This window comes from Perna viridis, chromosome 8, assembly GCF_037379345.1.
Source record: "Perna viridis isolate PV_CMFRI_1.1 ecotype Kerala chromosome 8, ASM3737934v1, whole genome shotgun sequence".
Taxonomy (NCBI): Eukaryota; Metazoa; Mollusca; class Bivalvia; order Mytilida; family Mytilidae; genus Perna; species Perna viridis.
Genome location: NC_142452.1, coordinates 32,407,049 through 32,427,478, shown reverse-complemented (window position 1 = coordinate 32,427,478; position 20,430 = coordinate 32,407,049). Strand labels below are relative to the sequence as shown.

General features: G+C 35.0%; 1 protein-coding gene across 6 annotated transcripts; it reads right to left on the bottom strand.

Annotated features, from left to right (window-relative positions):
• Positions 1-1,775: 1,775 nt before the first annotated feature.
• Positions 1,776-19,759, bottom strand: LOC148610269 (opine dehydrogenase-like). 6 transcript variants are annotated; one of them, XM_088542578.1, is made up of 4 exons: positions 14,235-14,368; positions 9,144-9,256; positions 7,323-7,343; positions 1,776-4,422 (listed from the first exon to the last, which is right to left on the bottom strand). In XM_088542578.1, the coding sequence occupies exons 2-4, from the start codon at positions 9,244-9,246 to the stop codon at positions 3,179-3,181; spliced, it is 1,368 nt and encodes a 455-aa protein (XP_088398704.1). In that variant the 5' UTR covers positions 9,247-9,256; positions 14,235-14,368; the 3' UTR covers positions 1,776-3,178. The 6 variants fall into 6 exon arrangements, with proteins under 6 accessions (XP_088398704.1, XP_088398703.1, XP_088398705.1 ...); XM_088542577.1 differs by lacking the exon at positions 7,323-7,343 and adding an exon at positions 7,199-7,219; XM_088542579.1 differs by lacking the exons at positions 7,323-7,343; positions 14,235-14,368 and adding exons at positions 7,199-7,219; positions 11,475-11,581.
• Between the last annotated feature and the right edge of the window lie 671 nt (positions 19,760-20,430).

Here is a 20,430-nt window from a genome sequence, read left to right as displayed (position 1 = left end):
TAAGAGGTTAGAGGTCAACTATTTTTAGTTGGATCGTTGTTTATTCAAACCTGAGTAATTTCAGCATATTTAGTTCGAATGAAAAGTATTTATATGCGTTACTGTCCTGGAATTAAACTTGATATTTTAGAAATAACAGTGAAGATGACCGAAGTGTTTGCATTTGAACCTTAACGGTGTATCCAAAATGGAACAATTTTCCCGCGGCGGCGTAAAATACAGTTGCAGATGCCAACTCGCTTTACAAATCTATAGTCTCTGGCGAGTGCCATATCAAATCTAATCATCGGCATAAATTGATAAAAATCTTAGAAACATATATCGACAATTCTTTATTTCCTCTAGCTGGAGATTACAAATATATAACTCAGGGTAAGAACAGTACAAAAGTGCTTAATGTGTAAGAGTCATAACGTACATGAAGTAATAACAGAAAAAAAAATACAAAAAAAATAATAATCAGCAATTGAAATATGATAACTATAAACATGCATTAGATATGCACTATTTTACAACAGAAATAGGCAGTTAGGAAAAATATTATACATGTACATGTATATGGCACCATGCCTTTCTGGTAAGGCTAGAAACGATCTCAGTATTCTATTGTATTCTGCTGTACAACGCTAATGACGCGTATAACACAAGATGCGAAACTCAGATCGTTCCAAATTCTTCAGATCGGTTGAAAGTCTTTTCCCGAGAAGAATTATATGTAAATAGCAACTTTGAGTCATATTAACTTAGTTCCACATACAAATGTAGAGATTGAGAAGTTTAATGTTCTATGATAAAGTCAAGGAAATTTTCGTCTTTGGTCAGTTGGCAATAGAAAAAGAACGGATATAGTGAAACGTAACAAAGACTAAATACAAATTGGTAATACATGTACTTTCAAATACTCCCACAATGTCTTCAAAATGTAAACAAACCTTTAAGTTAGCACTGGAATGGCCAGCAACGAAGTAATAAAATTCACGGTAACTCCAGGGGAGGATCCAGATACTTTGAAAAGAAAGGCTACCAATCGGGATTCCTCAGAAAAAGGGAGGGGTGCTAGGACATTATTTGCCATTAATGCAAACATAAATGCTTCTAGATCTCTGAGATCTCCAATTCTTCAAGGTGCTTCTCTTTGAAATAAGAGAAATTTTGCCATAATTTAGTGACACCTTTTGTGATAATAAAACATGGAGCTTCTTTTCATATTTACTTGAGCGAAGTTATTGTTTTTTTTATTTAATTGTTGATATGTGTACACATTGTTTTTTTATCTCGTTGATTATAATCCATTTGAAGTTATAAATATTTGATACTAAATAGGTTATTACATGGCATTTTCCATATTGCCCAAGTACATACTCCCGACTACGTCTCGGGCGTCATATGGGAGTTTCGGGCTGAAATCGAGGGCGATATGGAAAATGCCATGTTGTGGGTTCAATATGATACACTTCTTCCGTCTTTTTTTATGTCTTTCTATGACAGACAGGTGCACACGACCGTATATGTCATGGGTAAATCGCAATACGCAAAGAAAATTAAGTAGTCCAGTAAAGTTCAGAGTGTCATTGAATAAATTCATCCAACTTTTTTACGACTTTGTAAAATGTATGTTAATATATTCAATTTTTTTCAAAAAAAACTTAAGACTTAATTACTATATAATGGAATTTTCGGGGTGATTACACAGGCACTTACATTTGGATTGCAGTAGTATATAGGCGTTCTTAGGCTATAGTTCTCCTCTGAGTTGGAAAGGCAAAAACAATATATAAATTTCAAATAAGTTTTATAGAGAAAAAGTACAGAATGTAATAAGAATGTACAAAACGCTGCATGCATAGCTTTAAAAAATTACCATGACAACCTTTGAACAAACGTGATTACATGTATAATGTAAATCAAACTAAACCCGTGTCAGTATGGTGGTTATACAGGGAAGGCACTTATTCTTCTTCACTGTAAATAACATGTCATTCGTTCTGCAGCTATGTTACGCACTTGGCAATCGGAACTCCTCAGACTTTGTTGTTACACGAAAGAAAACTATTTTTTTAGTGTAGCGGAAATAGCCGAGTAGTTCCGATTGGAAATTTGGTTGAAACATAAAATTTGATCCATTTCAAACGAACAAATCAACTGCAACAAAAACAATAACATTTGATACATCAATACTTCTTCGGTAACGCAAACCCCTCTTAATTCAAAAACAAGAGGTCACAAAAAAAAAATTATACAATTCATTGTCAAAAAGTTAAAAAAAATGTGGTTCCTCTTTGGCTCAAAACTGAGGTAGTGATCTTACAACGGCAAGAAAAATAATAAATCTAATAAAGGAATGTCAAAAGACTACACTGTTGATTGTATGTATATGTATATCTTCAGAATAATAATGGGTAGAAAAAGTACTGAATTTATTGAATGATTTTAATGCCAAATCTTACTTAAGATCTCCCATATACTTTTCTTATACAAGTTGAGAAGATCGCGACTAATTCATAGTTCTGAATCATACATAAAGCACAGAAGACCTTTTAAAATACATGAATATGAACGTTTCTATTTGAGATCAACCGATGCTTTCTAAAACCAATACAATTATATCGTAAAAGTTCGAATGATTATAAATAGCCAAATCTGACCAAAAAAAATCAACAAAAGGGTAGAAATTGCAATTATATATATATATATTATAGTAAACATGTATCTTAAATGAACTGCAGTGGCGGATCCAAAAAAGGGGGTGCAAGGGGTTAGCACCCCTCCTCGTTATAAATTTGTTTTTCATTTTCATGTGTAAAATTAACAAAAAATGATAAATAATGTCCTAGCATCCCCTTTTTCTGAGGAATACCGGCTGGCATCCCCTTTTCAAAGTTTCTGAATCCGCCCCTGAACTGCGTGAACCTACTTCAACAATTTTTTTCGAAATATTTTTTCTGTCACTGTCTGACAAACGAAGTGCCATGGCCGGTAGTGTTCCAAGTTACTTTGTGTTAATTAATTTTGAACTGATTCCCACACCACTGAAAACGTTATTACAAAGATATGATATGTACTAAGAATTTGTAAGATCTTGATAATTAACCTGAGATTTGAGGGTTCGACTACCTTTTACCTACTATATATTATATATATAGAAATAAACATTGTAAAGCGTTCTCTACCACACATTTTATATGTCAAACAATGAATCTAGTGTGTTTAAACCAAATGATTGTGGCGCTCTGGCTTCCTTGATGTCTTTGCCTTTCACCCTGCCATCAACAATATACTCCTTTCCAAGCTTATCCTGTCCCCACAGAATTATTTTGTCCATGACGGGAGTGGCTATATCTGCTAACTCAGCAATTCCTTTCATTACTACAAGCCCAAACGGAATGTCTTCTCTAGTGTAGCGATAGTTAAAGTCTGGAAGGAAACCGTTCTCTACGGTCTTCATTGGATGTACGAGTCCATCATAGGCTGCGTTTGTTCTCATGGCCATCATTAAAGAGCTACTGTCCGATATTTCGTCGTGATAGTAAGTTTTGTACCATTCAAATATGTGAATAACGTCTTTCATGTCGAGTCCGCTTTGTTTCTTTTCAATTGCTTTAGCCGCAGCAATGCATTCGTCGCTTACTTGAGATAGGAAACTTGCCTGTTTTTCGTCAACACCTTGGTAAAACAAAGGCTTTTCTTTCACTGGTTTCCCATCCCAGGTACCCCACGTACCGTACATAACTGGCGGATGTATGATAGACTTTGCCATTAGATTAATTGCTATGTAGTTTTGTACCAAATTTATCTTCGGTTTCTTTCCGAAAATTTCTTGAATGGTTTCTACTATTGGAAACGGTAACGTACAATTCTTCCCCTGTAGAATAGACATTCCAAGTACATCCTTGAAGCCTATTAGTATGACGTGTTTCCCAAAATCGTCAACTCTGCATGCCCAAGGAAGAGATTCAAATGAGGCAATTGCGCATTGGGACGCCTTTTCTCCCAAGATACTTCTACACTGGAACTCGAACCCAGCTTGTCCCGGCATGCCAACAATAACAGTGTTAGGTTTTACATATGGTGCGATTGCATTCAGATACTGAGCATGAGCAAAGGCAGGCACTACCATGAAAATAATGTCAACGCCTTCAACTGCTTTCTGTGGATTTTTCGTCACGAATTTCGGTTTCGTTGAAATTTCCATGTGTCCTCCGTTTACAAGTGGTTCGTAAACAGTAAGAAAGTTTGTTTTTAATATGTTTGTCCATCTTTCTGCTTCATCCTGGAACAAAGTTAAGATCTGAACGTCTACGTCTTCGTGAGATCCAGCAACACCGGCCATACAATGGGCACCATTTCCTCCGCCGCAAACCAATATTCTCAATTTCCTCACACCCTTTTTCAGATTTCGGGGCCGAGCTGATGGATGAAAAGCTGAAATGATATACGAGACTAGTTTACGACCCACCATTGAGGAAAACGCATACATCCGAATTTCCCTTTAGCTTGACAAGTACCCATTGATAAATATATGTACATGTACTTAAACTTCAGTAAGGTTCCTATACTATTATCTGTTGATAGAAATGTGAAAAGTCTGATTTATCAAAAACGTAAAATTATGTTCAGTAACCTACGAGACGGCGTTTTTTTTTTAATATGAGAAGTTGCATTCCTTACAATTCTTGCTAACCCACGGTAATAAAATAATTTAAAAAAAAACAAAAACAAACAAACAAACCAAAAAAAACAAAAATGAATAAATAAAACCAACATTGAAACCGAAAACGAAAAAATGGAGTTGCCGGAAATGATTTCTTAAATAATTTGTCAAGCAACCATTTTGGGTTGTGAAAAGCGCATTGTAAATTGGATCTTGAACGGTTAAAAAAATGACGGACGCCTGAGGTTTATGCACAAAAGGGAGGGATGTCACCGTAACACAAGTTAGAGAACTTCAAGGATAATACTGGTACACAAATAAGAGAAGATTGATATAGATACACAATATATTGAGAGGTGACACAGTGATACAAGTTAGAGAGAGGTTATACAGATCCACAATTAAGTTATTGATACACAACCAAAAGTTAATTATTGAAGGGTGATACAGAGCCGAAGATTATTGGGGGAGTGATACAGGGACACACGTGGCACAGGGATGATAATGAGACATAAGTTGTTGAAGGGTGAAACTGAGCCTTAATTTATTGAAGAGTGATATTGAGTTACAAGGTATTGAGAGGTGATACTGCGCCATAAATTATTAATGTGTGATATTGAATCACAAGTAATCGATGGTGGTACTCAGTCATAAGTTAGGTAAGAGAAGTATGAAACACAAGTTTTTGAGGGATAGTATAGAGCAACACGTAATTGAGGGGGTGACGCAGTGACAAAAGTTATAGAGAAGTGATACTGTGACACAATTTAGTGATGGATGATACTTGGATACAAGTTAGGGATGTGTGATACTGGATCACAGTTAGAAATGGGTGATACTGAGCCAAAGGTTATTATATGAAGAATGATGAAAAGCCATACATTATAGAGGGATGATACTGAGACCTAAGTAGATGATAGGTGAAATTGAGCCATACGTCATTGATGGGTGATATTGAGCCACAAATTATTGAGGGGTAATACTCAGCAATAAGTTCGGGAGGAATGATATAGAAACACAAGATAGTGAGTGGTGATAAAGCGACACACGTTACTAAGGGTGATACTGAAATACAAGTTATATGTTTGTATCATATACAATTTCAGGAAAGCATTTCAAGCTTCCTTTTGAAACAGAATGAAATCAGACCAAAGTTACTTTGATGCTTACATGAGATGGATATACAATGGTGAATACAAACGTTCCAATGAATTTAAAGAGTTGTGTCCCTTACCCCAGGTCTACTACCTTAAGGTGTGATACTGAAACACAAGTTATTGAGGGCCAATAAAGAGTCACAAATTATTGAGGGGTGATACTGGGGCATTAGTTACTGAGGAGTGGTATTAAGCCATAAGTTGCTGAGGAATGATATTGAGCAGCACTTATCTGTGGGGTGATACTGAGTTATTGAAGGTGGATACTGAAACACAAAGTCTTAAGGGGTAATACTCAGCATCAAGTTATTAAGGGTACTATGACACGAGTTTTTGAGGGATGACACTTACTAATTAGATGTTAGTTATAGATGTATACTACAGAGCCACAATTTATTAACGTGTGGTACTGAGACAAAAGTCAATGAGGGTGACACTGAGCCACAAGTTATTGAGGGGTGACACTGAGCCATAAGTTGTTGGGGGATGTTGCTGGAATACGAGGAGTGATACTGTGACACAACTTATTAAGGGATGACACTGAGACATACATTATTGAGGGGTAATACTGAGCCGCAAATTCAGATTTTGTTTTGGAACTGACCACAGGCCAAAAGGAATTACACGTGACTATGTCTAAGCCAAAAGAGATCCAACTGAAAAGATGGTTCACGATTTAATTTTAAAAATATCAATCTGGTTCACAGTTTTAGTATAAAATTACGGGACATAACTCTTGAAATAAGTGACATATTTGTATCATATTCAATTTCACCAAGGCCTTTCAAGCTTTCATTTGAAACAGAATGAAATCAATCCCAAGTTACTTTGATGCTTACACGAGATTGATATAAAGCACCTGAATACAAACTACATATAGCACTGTTTCGTGTCCCTGAAAAGCAAATTTCGGATCGCCTGAAATGCATTCAACAGTTCAGAGACCGGAAACAGGGTTACATTTTGTGTGGCCTGGTACATTAATATTAGAAAATCAACCTGTGCATGTAATACATTAAGTGTCAGTCCCTGTAAGAATCTGGCAGTAGGTGAAACATGGTATGAAAAAAAAAATTTCGATAGTGTAATTTGACTATTTGCCCCATCAGAATCAAGGAAAACAGACAAGATTTGTCATATCATACTGGACCATTGAGTTACAATTTCATTGAAATGCACTGAAAATGAACATTTCAAGGGCAGATAACTATGTTAAAAACCTATTTTTTTCTAAGATTCTATTGAAAAATTCTGAGCAAAGCCAGCAATGCAGAGATCAAATAATGGTCTTTTGAAAAAGAGAGAGTATCATTGAGTGACATTACATTGTCAGATCTGTGGGGTTTTGACATGTATGTTTCAGATTTTTCCCATTTTGCCTGATTCTTACAAATAGCAGAAGCAATTCTATCTAAAATTAATAAGTATAAGTTTTAGCTCTACATGCAATGTTTGTTAAATATGTATAATGATATAGAATTAAAGCCCATGCTATGGCAGACATGCATACTTACAAAACATTGACATTTGACATCCTTAGTGGAGAAATAACAAATGTTAACTTTGCTTGATAAGGCACAGTGGAGAAAGCATATCAACAGTAACGGATGTAGGAGGGATTCCGGGAATTAGACCCCTTTCTTTTTAATTTTTTGCTTTAAACTTGGACAAAACTGAGTAAATAAAGCTTGGGGACCCTATATTCAAAGTAATCTTTTTTTTTGGGGGGGGGGGAAGATTTGGTTAGTTTCGTTCAAACTTTGGGCAAAAATAAGCGAACAGTAGTCTGGACCCCTTTTTCGAAGTCCATGGATCCGTGACTGTACAACTGTCGATAGCAAGTATATAATAATGTGAACAAATAGGAAGCTCGGACTTTTGCCCTCACTTTATATCTAATAGCTAGCACATGATGGGAAATATGCTGTAACACACAAGTTAATTCTATAATAGACATGCATTGTAAAACACATTCTCAATTATAGCATATTGAAATTCAAATAGTATATCTTCAAATAATTCATTTTCTGATGTAACGAGTTTTCTAATTGGATTAAAAATTTTGTCTCTTATCTCGTATACCAAATTTTATTTTGTAACTGTGACGTCATCAACCTTTTTTGATGCTAAAATTAAATCATAAGGATGACTGTTATATTTTTTTCGGTCTATCTGAAATAAACTCAATTCCCTAAATAAGATTATTTCTACATAAACCGAAAAAATATAACAGTCATTCCTTAAATAACTTGTTATACTTATCAGATGGATTTAGAAGTCTCGTTCATTTGTAGAAGGACTCATTAACAAACTGTACTTCTAATCATCCTATATCTTTTCTCAGGTTTGACACAAACCATGATTAATACATTGATAAGAGCGCTTCTTAATGAGATAATGCATGGAACAGAAATATAAAAAAAAACATACATGTAGTCACGGCAGACATGACAAGTCGTTATTTGATGGATGGGTTTTGCTATCTTAATGCTACAGTAGTACCATGCCAAACAATACTATGGAAACAAAATAACTTTTATCTCGCCAAAAGCCAACTTTCAAAGCGTGTTTTTTCTGTTAAAAAATCAAAATCTAGTCAAAAATATAAAAAAACAAACTGCACAAAAAGAGAGTCCTGCAACACGATTTGCGAGGATTCAATTCGCATTGTTTGCAGGTATAGATGAAAAAAGCAATTGAGCAACTGACAATGTCCTTGAATAGAAGCATTAAGTTAACAGTAACTACAGACGCAAAAACGAAATCAAGGAATATACAGAAAAGAATCTTTAGGTTCCCGTAACGACCCTACCCGAGTCTAGTTGCAGAAAAAGAAGTGACAGTTTGATTTTGAGAACAATTTGCACACCTACGAATGTTTGTATCATAGCGAAGACAATTGAATTTTGATTCACTTTCAAACAAACATGGGCCTGTCTCGTACAGTCATATGAAGCTACAGACGAATAGCAGAACAAAGCTGAGTGGTCTGGGTAATCTTTCTGTGTATATTACTTCGAACGGTGTTCTAAAGCAAAATATGGAAGTCCATTATGGTCACATTTTTTTGTGGTCTTTTAATGTTGAAATTTCCAACTTTTTATAGTCCGTTTTGTTGACATCAAAGTTGAAAATTTCAATATTGAAGTTGATAATTTCGACTTTAAAGTCGATAATTCCAACCTGAAAGTTAGTAAGTCCAACATTTAAGTGGATAATAAAAAAAATGTATAACAATAACCTCAATGGGCTTCCATAGCAAAGCAACTCAATAAATATTAGCTGAATTTCACAAGCTGTATAGCGTAAGGAAAGCCTTTGAATTTCTTACATACCTGTCCCATTGGTGATCAAATATTTAAGACCAACCAATACTCCAAAACCAGCTGCTCCCGTGGCAAGACCAGTCAAAAATTCCTTTGAACTATACATCGGCATTGTTCACTCCCTGAAACGATACAGAAGTAATACTAACCATCGCTTGTTATGGTGACGGATGTTTAAAGTGTATTAATTGTACCAGTAAATTTACACTTTTAAGTTAGTTTAGTCTCGCCCTTTCTACCTCAAACTGAGAAGTAAACTGAAAAAAATAACTCATAAATGTACATGCAGAATTAAGAAACCTTAAATGAAATAATCTTCATGGCAAATATAGTTGTTTACGTGTATATTCTTTTTATAATCTGTAAGCTGATCAAGAGTTAAAGGAAATTGCTGACCATGATCCTAAAGCTTGAGCCGTCTACGAGAACCAATGACATTGTTTACAGCACGTACTACTTTTTATACTTAGCAATAATAATCTCATGACTCTAACACGGACAAATTTATAATTTCAAAATCTGAAAATGCACAGGACAACACGTAAAACAGATTACGTTAACGCATTGTAGGAGATCTAATATACTTATTAGATTAAACCGGAAGTCTTCCGTCATCTTCTGTAATAAAAATATACTTCTTAGGATACCTACAACCTTACCTCCTAATCTTAAAAAATAGCACTGGTATATCACAAAATTGTCAGGTTTTGTGGGGACGATGGTACAAAATTCGAATTACAAATTACAGCAGCGGCAGATTAGCTTCACCTCATGTAGCGATGACGTACTACGATATAAATGGTGCTTAATAACTTGCCTCTTTCCAGATGTATTGAGTAATAAAACCAAACCAACAAAAAAAAAAGTTTAAACAATGTGGGGCAGAAAAGAGGGGTTACCGTATTTGATCATATAAGGAGCATTACATGTGTAACGTTTGAGGTTGAAATTCTATTCCTCCACTCTCCAACATTAAGTAAAAAAAAACAGTCTGCAAGACATCCCCTGGAGTACGCTTACATTTGCACAAATATATATGTAATGTAAAATCTTTCAAGTTTAAATTGTAGGTACATACTATCTCAACCACACCACCTAACGAATATTTGATTATTACAAACAAGGAAGAATTAGCTTCGTTTTTTATCAGTCTAGTTCATAAATCACACCTCGAGTTTCCTCCTTATTTTCTTCAAAAAAATAAAGACTTGTAGATCGATGGATGATACTGTATTTTCAAATCAAGATAAATTTTGAGGGGCACCTCGTCTCTTCAATCTGGGTCGACAATTTTCACCTTTATAACTGTTCGTCCCTATTACTCCCTGACAGCTAGGTAGGGTTTCAAAATTTTAAAGTTAGAACCCTTACATGTCAGTTTCGACAAGAATAATAACTAAGTGAACAATAGCCACATTTAAAAAGTAAAAGAAAGCTAAATATATGCAAATAAAATACAATGACACGCATACAAAAGTAGAAAGTGAGGCCAAAATTTTCGACCCATAAATAAAATTAGTTCGTCGGATTGGTAAAGAAGTTACTGGCCTGTGTATCCATTAAAGCTGCATTAGCTGTCATTTTTTGTAAATTTTTGTTTCTTTTGAAATATACCTTACTCTGAATTATTTCTACTAAAGTGTACTTTTCCTGTACAATTTCATTTGATATCCACAAATAAAACGCATTAAATACATGGAATAGGTGGCTATATATTTATCGTCTTGCAAGACAAAAAATCGACCTAGACAAGTTCGTATGCATGTGACCTCTGGTGACCTTAATCCGCGCATGTGTTGTAAGGGTTGCTTCTCTAATAACAGATCTGATTGCAAAGCGAAAGTGGTTATTCAACGGTAATGAAGACCGACGGACTCAAGCCGTAAAAGAAAAAAGTCCGAATATAACGCAGGATCCTTTTAAAATTTACGTATTGTGACATAATGCGGCTCAAATATGGTCATTATTTATTTATAAACTAATCAAGAAATAGATGAAATGAAATGAAAACATTTATCCGTTATTGTTATTCTTTTCTCAAGGTTAAAGTATTTTTAACCCTGGTGAATATTCTGTCGGCAGTCTTCGGAAGTAATGGCGAAAAATAATTAGATCAGACCTTTCGATCTTCACTGATTAAAAAAAAAAACGTTGTTTTCACAATATTCTGTAGGCATTATTGACTTCTATTGCTTCAATTGCATTAGTACAAACTTACTTCATTGAATCAGCAAAATTCAGTAGAATCAAAACTTAACAAATTTGGCAGCTAATGCAGCTTTAAGTAAATATTGAACTAGACTTGATATTTCGAAATGTCTCCAGACAACGTCAATTTACCTTGTTATCTGTGAATAATTTAATGTTAAGTGGTCCTTCTTGTTGTAAAAATACTAAGACACATGTTAGATGTGAAAAACCTAGTTCATGCAAAGCCCACGGAAGTGCATTCATTTATTTGATTAAGCACTTTTTGTCAACATAACCTTGATAAGCCGAAAGGCATGACACAGTAATATTTTTGTATCTAGTTATATGGGTACATTCCAACATGCCCTTGGATAAGTCAGTAGAATAGCGAATGATAAAAATTATACTCAGCGACAATGAAAAGGCAGTATGACAAGACCGAAAAAATCGTATAGAACGCAGCCTCATATTTAACGAGAGGGATTGGTAAGAGTATAGTATGTTGTAAAGAAAACAGATTACATTTGTATTTTCGCAAGACGGAGAGGACATATCACTCTATAATTATGATATCACTTAAAGTATAGTGTGCAAAATTCAGGCGAGGATCCAAAGAAAAGACGTACCCAGAGTACGTCCCCTTAAATGCTTAGGAAATATTTTTTTTTCTGTCAAAAACTAGGTCGAAGTGACCCATACCTACTGGAATACCGTTGCGTTCAGTCTAGCTACCTTTACAGTGTATAAAAGTCATGGTGGACCGAAGGCAATACATAAGGCTAGTTCTTCGCGGTGTAATTTTCAGTTCTTTATCGGATATATTTCTTTATTACATGTAAATATTTGTCCTACTTGCAATATACTGAACCAGTGTACTTAAACATTGAACAACAAGTTAATCCCAAATTTTCTATCTTTAAGAATTGGCAATAATGCAAATTTTGTCTAATGAAAAATAACAGAAATTTTCCATGTGCATTTTGTTTATTGCGCGAAGTACAATAAACAAAATATGCGCATGGAAAATTTCTGTTATTTTTCTATAGACAAAATTTTTATTACAGAAAATTCTTATAAATTAATTTTAAAATATACTTTTCTCTTAAAACATGCGAAAAGTAGCCCTGAATTTAACTAAATAGGGGCGTGTCAATATTTTTTTTTATCCATTGAGATATAACAAAATTATTTTAACCAATCAGATTACAGTATTTATCTCAAATTAATTTATTGGGCAGTACATTTGATTAATAACATTAATGTGAAGTTCAATGGACCATCCGGCAAATCCACAATTATCACAGTTTTATGGGGGATTCACGGACCAGTAGCAAATAACATTAACAAAAAATACATGTATCCGATGTATAATGTACTGACAACCAACCTGGGAAGTGAGGTGCATGAACGCACATAAATTTAAGGAGGTTGACATCACCTAAATTCCTTGAAAAGTCCCGAATCATAATTAATGCTCCAGAAAAGCCAGAGGTTGAGGGGCAAGCTATTTTCTAACATATTGGCATCCTACAAAGACGGAGTATGAAAATAAAAAATACCGGAGATGGGTTGAACCAGATTTTTACCAAACTTTCAGAAAACAAATGGTTTCATGTGCATGGAATAAATTAGCAAAAAAGACGTTTTTACTCCCAAATAATAATTGGTCGCCTTGGAAACCACTTGTGAGGATTGCACCTATTGATCCTTCAATGAGAACGATTCAAATAATGTAAAGGAATCGATTAAATTGAAAATTCTAACTTGATCCGCACTTTAATTAAAGAGTAGTCAAGGGAACCAAGGGTATAGAGGTAATCTAAAGAATGTAATCCATGCAGGGACAAAGACCAGAGATTGAAAACAGACATTACACAACAAAGAACATAAAGTAACTAAAATCATACATAAGCGTTCTCTGCTTTTCTAGAAACAACCACCGAGCTGCTCATAAAAAGTCAGGTCCGGGGTAGACAAACGAGGAAAGGAAAACTATGACACGTTGAAAAAAAAATCAGTTTTCATGGCGCAGATGGATACATCGTAACGACCCACGAATTCATAATGACAACCATAAAACTTTTGTAGTGATGATTTCATCTTGTAGCAAAATAACCCTGCTCCAGAAGCTTATTACCTTTGGAACGGAACGGAGCAGAAACGATTTTTAAAACCGGAATCCAACAGATTATTTCAAAATTCCGCTGAAAAATTACGTGCCCGCTACCCTTCCGTTCCAAAAGTAACAAGCTCCGCCTACTCTCTATTACGGTTCAAAATGTCAACAAAACAGGGTTTCTCGTGGAAAATCATCGAACCTTCAATAATAAATATAATTTTTGTAGCAAATTTGGTATCAGCATACAGGAAAATGATTCCGGAATCGAACTAACAATTTCAACTTGAAAGTCGTTACAAGCGGTTGAAGGGCGATACTCCGCGGTACCGCTAAATCTCAAACTTTTTGTATGGCACATCGTTCTGACCCCAGCCCGACATATCAATATCCAAATAAAAAAGAGGAGGGTTGCAGGGTCAGAGGAAATTCGGACTACTCGCGCTCCTCCAATTCATCAATTTCATTATGTTATCATAACCTCCCATTTACGAATCAATTTGTCCCCAAAGCATATTCTCGGATTCTGTTTTAGTAGTGGAAGGGTGCAAAGTGGTGGGAGGATTACCTAAGCTCACGTACGTACTACAATATATTATCTTCTTCGAGACAATATGTACATGTATATAACTTTGAAATATTGAGGGCATGTGAATAATCCAAATCGTTACGATTAATTGATGGCCTGAAACAAGTACAAGTCCATATGCACATATACAGTGACCCCCGTCCCCACGTAACAAGTCTGCATCATTATGCTATGAACGCTGCAAGTTAACAGAAACACAACTTACCTGTTTATTTGCACCAAATCTATATATTAAAGTTGTTCACGGAAAGGTCACGGTTTGGTCAACCGAAAACAAGGCCAATTAAATACATCATACAACTTTTATACACCAACCACGAAGGTTATCGATTTGAGGGTTTTCTGGTGCTAAAAATAGAATATAAACTGAATGGCAATAAAAACGCGTTATAGATTACGACCTTTTGAAAAACAAGCCCTTATTTCTGTTCCCGTTAACAAGAAAACTATACTATGCTTTTCACGTAACACCACTTCAATTTCAATTGTTTTTTATTATATATATATTGCCGACTTTGACTTCGTTTTTTTAGATGGGCAAAGGTAAGTAACCCTCCAACCCGACAGACTGGATTACTGTCCGATTGGGGCAAGGGACAGCAGTATAGTCCGAGATTGCCCTGACGTCCAACACAAGCTGGCGTCGTGGGACGTCGTAGACGGGTTCCCGATCACAATATTCGGCATGTTATATACATATACAAATATAACGTGAGAGTGTATAGCTAGTGGCTAATTCCTGAAACGTAGTCCCGCGAACCGAGAAAGGGATGTCAGAGCTCGTCCCATATAAAAAAAAAAAAAAACACGGGATTTAGCGCGTTTTGAGCTTAAAATTTTCTGCTTTGTTGGCTCTTGAAAAGTTAAGACTAAGTATGTAATGAAAGTTTATAATACTAACAATATTGTGTACGAGCTTTTCTGCAGTAATTATTGTTTTGAGATGGAGTATGTAAGTCTCGTCATGTGACTCTGTGGTTTCACAAGAATGCCTTTTGGATAATTATTATATAGTCTACCATTCTATTGCACAGAGATTTGTTACTTACAGAACGGTGAGGTCAATGTTAAAAGAACGTCATCTTTACGTAATAAAGTACCGATAAAAATGACAAATATCTATTTCTGCACGATAAATTAAAAGTGTAAGGAAATAGCATGAAATTAAAATTTTGCATTGTAATGCAGTATTTCCAGATCCCGGAAGTATTAACAATAAATTGCAGAACGGTTTTCGGATATGAAATTCCGGTCAGGAAAATAAGACTAGAACGAGACTTACAAACCCTATAGATATTTTAAAAAAATAACAAAATATCGTTTGTGATCTGGAACTAACAAAGTAAAAATTACATATTGTGAAATTTTGTTAAACTAACCAGTATGCAAATTTCATAAAGATAGAATAAAAAAAAAAACCATGTTGGTAGTGTTGCCTGACGTACAGACAACAACAAATATCTGTCTTTCCTTGAATTTACAGAATTTCGACTATCTAGGAAAATCCCATATTTTTTATATGGGACAAGCTGTGACGTCCCACGGCTCCAGTTTGTCTGTCGAATCAGCCGTTGGACGTCAGAGGTTCTCGAACATATAGTACACAGACAGGTCATCAATCATCTCGAGAGAAACATACTATATGACAACCAATAAGAGGTCTTGTGAAAGCCAGCTGATAACAAGTATCCATGACCTAGCCAAAGGTCTGAAGGATTGTTGTTCCTAGTCAATATCAATGGCATACCTTCGTCAGTTGAATCTACGACAAGACTGTTTGCCGATGAGTACCTACTATATCGTAACATCCAATCGAAAAAAGATCAGACCAAACTGCAAATTGAACTGACAAAGTACGACAATGAGAGGACTAGTTGATGCACTTCAATGGACACGTGTGATAACCATCATAAACGCAATACCATCAGCGGCGCATACTTCATCCATCAACAACTGATAAAGTAACTGATTAAGCAAAATACCTGGGAACCACCATCGACAGTAATCTCAGTTGGAATTACCATTTCAATGCCACCATTATTAAGATGAATAACACCACTGCCTTCCTGAGTTGGAACTTCAACGTGACTGTCTTCGTAAAATCAAACTACAAACATTCAAATGTCCGGTGAGACCGCAAGTGGAATATGCGGAAGTAGTGCAGGATAACTCCACTATGAAAAAAAACATCATTCAATACAGTACAGAAAATACAGAGAAGGGCAGCTCGATTCATCATGAACGATTACAATCAGACGAGCAGTGTAACATAAATGGTAGTAGAACTAAAACTAGAGACCCTTGGAATAACGGCAAGCACAACTCCGAGCCGTCATGAAGTATTGCGTTGTCAACAGCTTGTCGGTATACAGTTAGCTCAGATCATACACTCTACTGGTACTATAACGAGAGGCCAGTTGATGAGATTCCTTCTCTGTCGATTAACTGGACAGCTATAAAGATTCGTTTTCTTCCAGCCACTATCAACATCTGGAAGCTGACTCCTTAGATACTTTAGTGGGGAGGGGGTTCCAATCACCGTCTTCAGAAAATACCAAATGAGAATCGCTTTTTATTTAAAAATCTTTACTGCCTTGGATGAATCGGAACGTTTTATATTCACTTTTGATACCACAAACTATGAAAAGATACGAAATAAGTGCATTTCTAGGCCTCTCAATTGCTGATTCGGCAGTTTCCAAGTGTTTAAAAACTTTAATAGTACTCATATGGGTACAAAAAGTGAATAATTGTTTGAGTTGTTGATCATATTATTTTGACATAAATAAATGATGACATCCTGTACAGAATTCAGAATCAGAATTTAGCTCAATAAATGAGCAAAAAACATTGAAAGAGAATATACAGAACAATTATCAATACAATATTGACTAGATTGAAGAATATACAAAAATAAATTAGTAATGTAGCACATTATTAGTGATTCATTGTGTTATTCCAATATCCATTCATTGAGACAATAAATGTGCAAATTATACCCATAGGCCATTTCCTTAAAATGCAACCCAAATTTAAACATATAGATGAATAAATGGCAAAGTGTCTTATTGATGTCGGATTCAGAGCTGACTAGAACTATCCTAAATCTGTCATAGAAGTATTATTTTGAGAGTTCGTCACTTTTGTTGAGAACCGACACTATCTGTACTGTCGTCGATGGTCCGACTCATTTATTGACGTATATATCAGTGGTTAAAATTCTTTCAATAAATTACAACAAATGTAAGTAATTACTTATCCAATCACAAAAATACCACTCATATTGAGATTTGCTGTACACGTGTTTCAAGGATTCATTTAGGTCTTATTAGCCGCATTACAAATGTAGAACCAAATAGGGTATGTAAGTATCGTCATGTGACCCCGTGATTTCACGAGAATGGGTCCTAGTCTACCATTCAAAAGCATGAAGATTTGTCATTAAGAGGTCGTTGAGTTCAGTGTTAAGGGTAAAAATCCTTCTGTGTACAAAATCATGGTAAATGTTGTAAGAAAAAACTAGAAGATTTTGCATTGCTATACAGAGTTTCGAGCATCCGAAGTAAACAATAAATTACTGATCGGTCTTTGGTTTTTAATACGTTCTACATCGAAAAAGAAAATGAAACTAGAACGAGACTTACATACCCTATACACAGGAAGATATACATGTATATACACAAATAAATTGTACATAAAAAGTACTCGAAATAAAAAAAATATCGGAATGGGTAGCCACATCCAGCATTGGGAAGCCAAATCCATTATCGGGAAGTCATACCAAATGTAATGCAAGGAATAAAGCGTTAGTTATAGTACTGTTGAATTTATACTGATAATTTAATTGAATTATGTTTGATACATAAATAATGTAAGATATCCAGTTTAAAGAAAAGCCAGCAAGACTATGATTCGTTCATAACTACAAATTAATCCACACTGATACATATTGTTAAGTCATAAACATGAAGTACATACATTTCTCGTTTGATATTATAATATGACGATTGAATATACATGTATTATATAAAAATACTACTGCTAATACTACATTTTATTTATTTAATTAATTTGTGGTCAAATGGTATGTTTGCATCAAGAAGGTAAATAGAATATCATGGTATCAGCTGAACTAAACAAAGGATCATGAATCTTGAATTATATAGCATCAAATCACACACACACACACACACACACACACACACAAACACAAACACAAAATTCAAATATGATACAAGTCATTTGTTTACAAGTAATATGACTAATCTCATTACATCCATTACAACGAATAAAGTTCAAGTCATTTCAATATCACAAAAAGATAATGATAAGGAACACATTTACTTTGCAACACATTTTGTAATTAATTATACGAAATTAATACTAACAGAAAGTGACGTATTGTACAAAATTGTCTCTCGTTTACCACAACAATTAACCTATTTAGATAGCAGTAATCGATTTTCCATTTAGCCTTAATCTTAGTACTTGGCCGTAGCACCAACGAGTTTATTTTACGTAAAAATATCTTATGTTTCCAATATTACAGAGAATAATTTGAGATGAAAAATTTTGATGACATTGCTATATATTGTTTATCCTTCGACCATTTGATTCTTCAAAATGGGGGTGGGGGAGGCAGGGAAATTTTGAGAGGTCAGAATATTATTGGTTTTGCACATTTGCGGGTCAGAAAATTTATTTTCAACGACATCGAGGAAAGATGATTTATTTATCCCATTTAACTATTCAAAAAATCTTGACTGAAGTAGGAGAGTTATTCATTTTCTAGAAAATGTAGGCCAGAAATTATTTCCTAAACTTGCCAGTACACCCCTTCCCCCAACCCCGCAAATCAAATGGTCGACCCCTTATTATCAAGCTTCAACTTTCTATTGAAATGTATCCATTAAAATATTAATTAAGAGCATATCAACTTCCTATTTGTAGAAACTCGCTTTAACGCAAGATCTTCCGGAAAACCTCAGCTGAACACCATAACATCCAAACTTTATACTACCATTCCTCATACTCATATAAAATCGTGACTCGGAAACATTATACATCGTTGTTACTATGCATACGTAGTACTTGGTAGGGGTTCCTAATACTTTGTAAAACACCAAATCACCTTCAAACATATCTAAATATTGCCCAGTATTCAAAATATATGAAACCTAATCTGATTATTATCATAGGTAAAGTATGATTCATGGGTTGCAAAATACACATACAAAAATCTTTTTCATAAAAAAATTGTATTTGATAATAATAACTCAAGTTATCTTTTATTTGGTACAAATTCAAAAATACAAATCATATGAATATTGAAAAAAAATGTTATGCTTTTGAAATGTTCCAATGAGTAACCTCACACCAGCAGCATTAGAATCAAATTCAAAAGTTAATTGTATACAAGAATTTCTATAAGCCCCCAAAAATATAGAAATAGGAGCCAAATATGTTCTACCAGAGTATGCCGTTGGGGCTTCATTTTTGAAAGAAACTAAACCTCGGTATTTTAGGGGTTTTGAATTTTGTAGACACACTAAACTGTTCATATTGGATCTTTCATGTGCATTTAAGAGATAAACCGTAATACACAAAGGATTGTAATGAAAATGTAACGCCTACACTTCTCCGTTCGTCAGATAGGTCACTTCCAACTGCCTTGAATCGACATTGTTAAACAAATTTAACCACATTACTAATAGGTCTTAAATCTAAAATCTGTTATGATACATGAAGATATAATTTCGACTCAGAAGTAACACGCCTTTTGATTGGATTAAAAAAATCATCTAATAGACCAAATTTTGTAATGTGACTATGACGTCGTCAATCTTTTTAATTATTTATTTGTTGAAATTTTGATACTTAAATTATTTTATAAAGGAATGACTGTTATACTTTTTCAGTCTATTTAAAATAACCGCAATGCCTCAAACACTTGAAAAAAAAACCTGCTTCGCAGATTATTAAGTTAACGATTGATTGGTTGATTGTTGGGGTTTAACGTCCGAGCAGCAATATTTCAGCTATATTTGCAGACGATGAACATGAAATGAAAAATGGGATGGGACACAAAGACAGTAGGGTTGACAAATTTTGATTGCCACTAGAAAAAGGGAGGGATGGGTAAGGTCGGGCAAATTAGCCTCCTGTGGCGGAGCGCAGTGGTTCCTACTCCTATCGAATATCACAGCAGGGTTCTTTAACGTGCGAGGAACGTGGGAACTTTCCCAACACGGTGCACCACTATGGTTTGCGGTCAGGTTTTCCGTATTATAGCCTGACAACCCCAGCATGTAACATGCCAGGGGTACCCCATTCCACCACCTGGGACACACATCCCAGTTGCTCTGTGGGCAGAGCACCTTGCCCCCGGCTAGGTTTCTGAG